General features: G+C 62.2%; 1 protein-coding gene across 2 annotated transcripts in view; it reads right to left on the bottom strand.

Annotated features, from left to right (window-relative positions):
* Positions 1–897: 897 nt before the first annotated feature.
* Positions 898–4242, bottom strand: part of LRRC8E (leucine rich repeat containing 8 VRAC subunit E) — a 6729-nt gene continuing 3384 nt past the window's right edge. For both annotated transcript variants that reach the window (XM_006036472.3, XM_025192756.1), the window contains exon 3: positions 898–3868. In XM_006036472.3, the coding sequence (XP_006036534.1) occupies positions 1664–3868 (2205 nt within the window). In that variant the 3' untranslated portion in view covers positions 898–1663. The remainder of the gene's footprint in view (positions 3869–4242) is intronic.

Genomic DNA, 4242 nt, shown 5'->3' with positions numbered 1-4242 from the left:
GGATCAAAGGGGCTTTGTTCCCGGTTGGGGGGGGAGGGCGAAACAGACCAAGCCCCTGGCCCGAAGCTGACCAAGGGACAGCTGGGATGAGCCTGGCACAAAGCCCTGAAGTCAGGGCACAGCGGGAGCGGGGCGTTTGGGGGTCCCACCCCCAAACGCAGGCAGCATCCGGGCCACCTAACTCAGCCAGGGGTCCTGGCAAGACTTACCCCCCCAACTTCTTTAACCCAGGTCCCAGGCCCAAGCCCCTGGTCGTGGGGGGAGTGCCTCATCTCCAGCCTCAGTCTCCCCCACCTGCAGCCTGAGCCCATTGCCCTGCATGGTGTGCCTGTACAGCACCTTGCACCTGGAGAGGCACAGGTTAGGTCCTGTCTCCACCCAGCCTCTCCCTAGAGGGCCTGGCAGGCTGGGATCAAATTCTCCCTCACCCTGCTAGTCTCCAGATCAGCCCAGTTTGCCTAGCCCGTCCTTCCCAGGCTGCACTGGTGCCTCTGATAGCAACCACCGGAATCCCAGATACATTCAGGCCTGATCCCAGCCTGGTAGTCTGTACAGCACCTGGAACCGCCCCCATCCCGGCCTAGAGCTGAGCACAGCACTCGGCACCCCCCAGCCTGGGGTCTGTACTGCCCCGGGACTAGTCCCTTGACGGGCCCCTCGCAGAATCACACCACTGTAGCAGGCCCCTGGGGGAAGGGCAGGAATCTGTTGGGGCCACACCCCGAACGGGCGGGCTGTCCTGTAGCAAACAGCCCCGCCTCCATTAGCCACGTGACCTTGCCACATCCAGCGGCCAAACCAGCTTCTTTGGCCACCACCCCCTGCTTTCTTTAAGCCAGGCCCCCCAGAGGGGCGTGGCCTCCCTGGCCAATAAACACCGGCCGAGCGGGGACTTCGGTAGCTTCCAGCGCCTGGACAGAAGGTGATTTGTTACGTCCCAGTTGAATCAGTCTGGGTACCACTGGGTGGAACTGGACCAAAGACTTCTCTCCACAGAAACACAGCAGCCTGGCAGAAGTTTCTCGGCCTTCTTATTTTTCTCCCCCCCTCCCATTAATTGCTGGTTAATTACACTACAAATAATTGGGGATAAATTAAAACCCAACAGGAGCTGGCCCCAGCCTGGGGGGGGCTGTGGGCTGGCAGGGGGGCTCCGAAGTGCGGAGGAGAGGAGAATTGGGAGCCTCTAGCTCTCTCTGGCTCTGGGAGAAGAGTTGGGGCTGGAGGGGTTATGTTATGGGAAGAGCAATGGGAGTCAGGACTCCTGGGTTCTTAGGCTATCCTGGGAGGAAGGTGAGAGCAAGGGGGTGGGCCTGGGAGCTGGGATGCCTGGGTCCTCTCTTGTTCTGGGAAGAGAATGGGGGGTGGAGGTTGCTGGAAGCCAGGACAGCCGGGTTCTCTTCAGCTCTGGGAGGTGTGTGGGAGCTGGTGGGAGTCAGCAGGTGGGGGCTGGGTACCCAGCTGCCTGGCTTTAACTCCCCAGACTGCCCTCCAGCTTCTAGAGCTGGGCTTAGAACAGCAAAACTTGAAGCCTGGACCCCTGGGTTGTCATCCTGCAGGGCACCAGGAAGCTCTGAAGAACCTCTCAGCTCCAAGAGACCCTATCCAGTTGTTCTGGTGGCCCCGATCCCAGCTCCTGAGACCCCCAGAGACCCCTCCCCAGTCACTCCTCTTCCATCTGCTCCCGGACCTCCAGGGGCAGTGTCTCATAGAGGGTGTCTTCCACCACCAAACCACTCCGTCGCAGCACCCTGCACCTCCCCAGCTGTGCAGGCAGAGCCTCTAGCCGGTTCCCTTCCAGCTCCAGTCGGGTGAGGGTGGCAAGCGCCCCAACACGAGGGGACAGGGCTGAGAGTTTGTTGCCCCCCAGCAGCAAGGTACTGAGCCGGTGGCAGAAGAAGACCTCATCCGGCAGTGTCTCCAGGGCGTTGGAGGAGAGGCCCAGATGTCGCAGGTTCTGCAAGGCACCCACACCTGGTGGCAGCTCCCGAAGGCAATTGTGGGTCAGGTCCAGACGACGCAGTGTGGTGCAGAAGAAGAGGGCAGCAGGCAGCACCTGGACCTCATTGTGGCTCAGGTCCAGCTCCTCTAGGCTCCGCAGCTTCCGCACGTGCTCGGAGAGGCAGGCAATGCGGTTGTGCCAGAGGCGAAGGATGGCCAGCTTCCGGCAATGCTGGAGACTCACCATCTCCTCCACTGCTTGCAGCCGGTTGCCCTTCAGATCCAGCTCCCGCAGGTCCCCCAGGCTGAAGACAGCATGGGGGACCCTCTCCAGCCCACAGCTCAGCAATGCCAGCTCCCGCAACCCCCCCAGCTTCTTCAGGGTGTTAAGGGTCACCAGGCGGACGCCAGCATTGTGGATACAGAGCCGCCGGAGATGCGGTGAGAGCATGGCCAGGCCTGGGGGCACCTTGGAGATCTCACTGTGCAGGAACAGCGCCTTGAGGTTCCTCAGCTCCCGGAGGTTCTCCAACACACCACCCACCTTGCCCCCAACCTCCAGCCCGCAGAGCCCAGAGAGGTGCAACTCTTCCAGCCCGCGGAGGGCATAGACCCATGGCGGCGTCTCCCGCAGGTCCTCAAAGGTGGCCATGAACACCTTGAGACGGTCGCGGAGGAAGACCAAGGAGGAGAAATGCACCTGGGCCGGGCAGTTGACCAAGCCCAGCTCTTGAAGACGGCCCAGCTGGGTCACGACAGGTGGGATGTCAATGTCTCCCAGCGCCTCAAGCGTCAATGCCTCCAGCTCAGGCAGCTCGAAGACAGCATCTGGCAGGCCCGGGAGGGAGGCCAGGTGCAGCTCCAACCGGCCCCGGGTGTTCTGCTGGAGCCTCTGCCGTAGCTTCTCCACTGGCCACTCATGGTTGAGCTTGAGCCTCTTGAGCTTGCCCTCGCTGGTCTCAGAGAGGAAGACGGCCAGGCGGCGGGCATAGAGCGAGTCCGACTGATCCACCAGGTGCAGCATGAAAGCCAGGTCATTCCGGACATCTGGGATGTCCCCCATGCCCATCTCGGACCGTGCTGCCCGGAATGAATACACCTTCAGTGGGCGGTGGAAGACCCAGTAGAGTGTGTAGATGCAGGTGGAGCCGTAGGCTGCCAGGACGCCCAGGTATCCCAGAGCCAGCTTGGAGAAGAGATGGGCTTTGGTGTGGTGGCAGCAGAAACTCCCAGCACCTGTTGCACCCCCTGGGGCCACGTGGCAGGGCACAGGGCCCCGGATGGTGCTCACCAGGGCAGCACTGTAGGCCACGATAACCACAAACTTGAGCACCTTGACCACGGCCTGGCGCAGGTACATGGTGTGGAGGATGTCTCCCTGCTCCACGTGGAGCCGGAACTTCCTCACCTTCTCGAACAGTGCCCGGGCCTGCTCCACTTCCTTGCGGTCCAGCAGCATTGACGGGAGCTCGGGCCCCTTCTTCTCCGATACGGACAGAGCCGGCTCCAGCACTGGCCGAGACTCCCCCGCCTCCTCCCTGGGGCTCCTCTGCTTCTTGCGGGAGCCCGGGGCATCCCCAGAGACCTCAGAGAGGGCTCGGGTTGTCCAGGGGGAGTCGAAGCACTTGGCCAGGATGGAAACGAAGTGCTCAATCTTGGAACTGGTGCCAGGGAACTTGAACCAGAAGGAGGTGCAAGCCATGAAGACCAGGGTGTGGATGATCACCAGGTAGGGGAAGTACTTGGGGTACCAGGGCAGAGCTGTCTCATAGCACAGTTGGTTCACAAAGCCATACTGCTGCAGGTCCAGGTGGGGCCGGGGGGGGAGCTCCGGGGGAGGCCCTGAGGTGTTGGGGAGGTCCTGGGCTACAGACGGGCAGGCGGCATCAGGGGGCAGGGGCAGGCAGATGATCTTGTCCTGGGTCACCTGAAGAAGGGGAAGAAGAGGGGGTAAGGAAGGGGTGACTGAGTAGGGGGAGAGAGGATGGCACCTCCACTGGTGGCTGGGAGGACCCCAAGGAGGGTGGGGGGAGTCAATGGGAGGAGCAGGGAGGGGGCTGAGAGCCCGGTTGCCTTGGTTCTTCACTTGCCTTTGGGAGGAGAGTGCAGCTCAGGGATTAGAGCAGGTGTGATGGCGGGGGCGGGGGGCCTGGACACCTGGGTTCCCACCCTCACCTGGTGGCCTTATTACCTGTGAATAGGAGGGGCCGTGCCCCTCGCATCGTGGCAGGGGCTGTTTTGTGGAGGGTTCCAGGCCAAACCCCCACCTTGGAGCCCCAACCCCAGGAATATCAGTCCCCC

Source organism: Alligator sinensis, unplaced genomic scaffold, assembly GCF_000455745.1.
Source record: "Alligator sinensis unplaced genomic scaffold, ASM45574v1 scaffold1892_1, whole genome shotgun sequence".
NCBI lineage: Eukaryota > Metazoa > Chordata > Crocodylia > Alligatoridae > Alligator > Alligator sinensis.
Note: the sequence above shows the minus strand (reverse complement) of the source record. Positions and strands in the feature narration are given on the sequence as shown.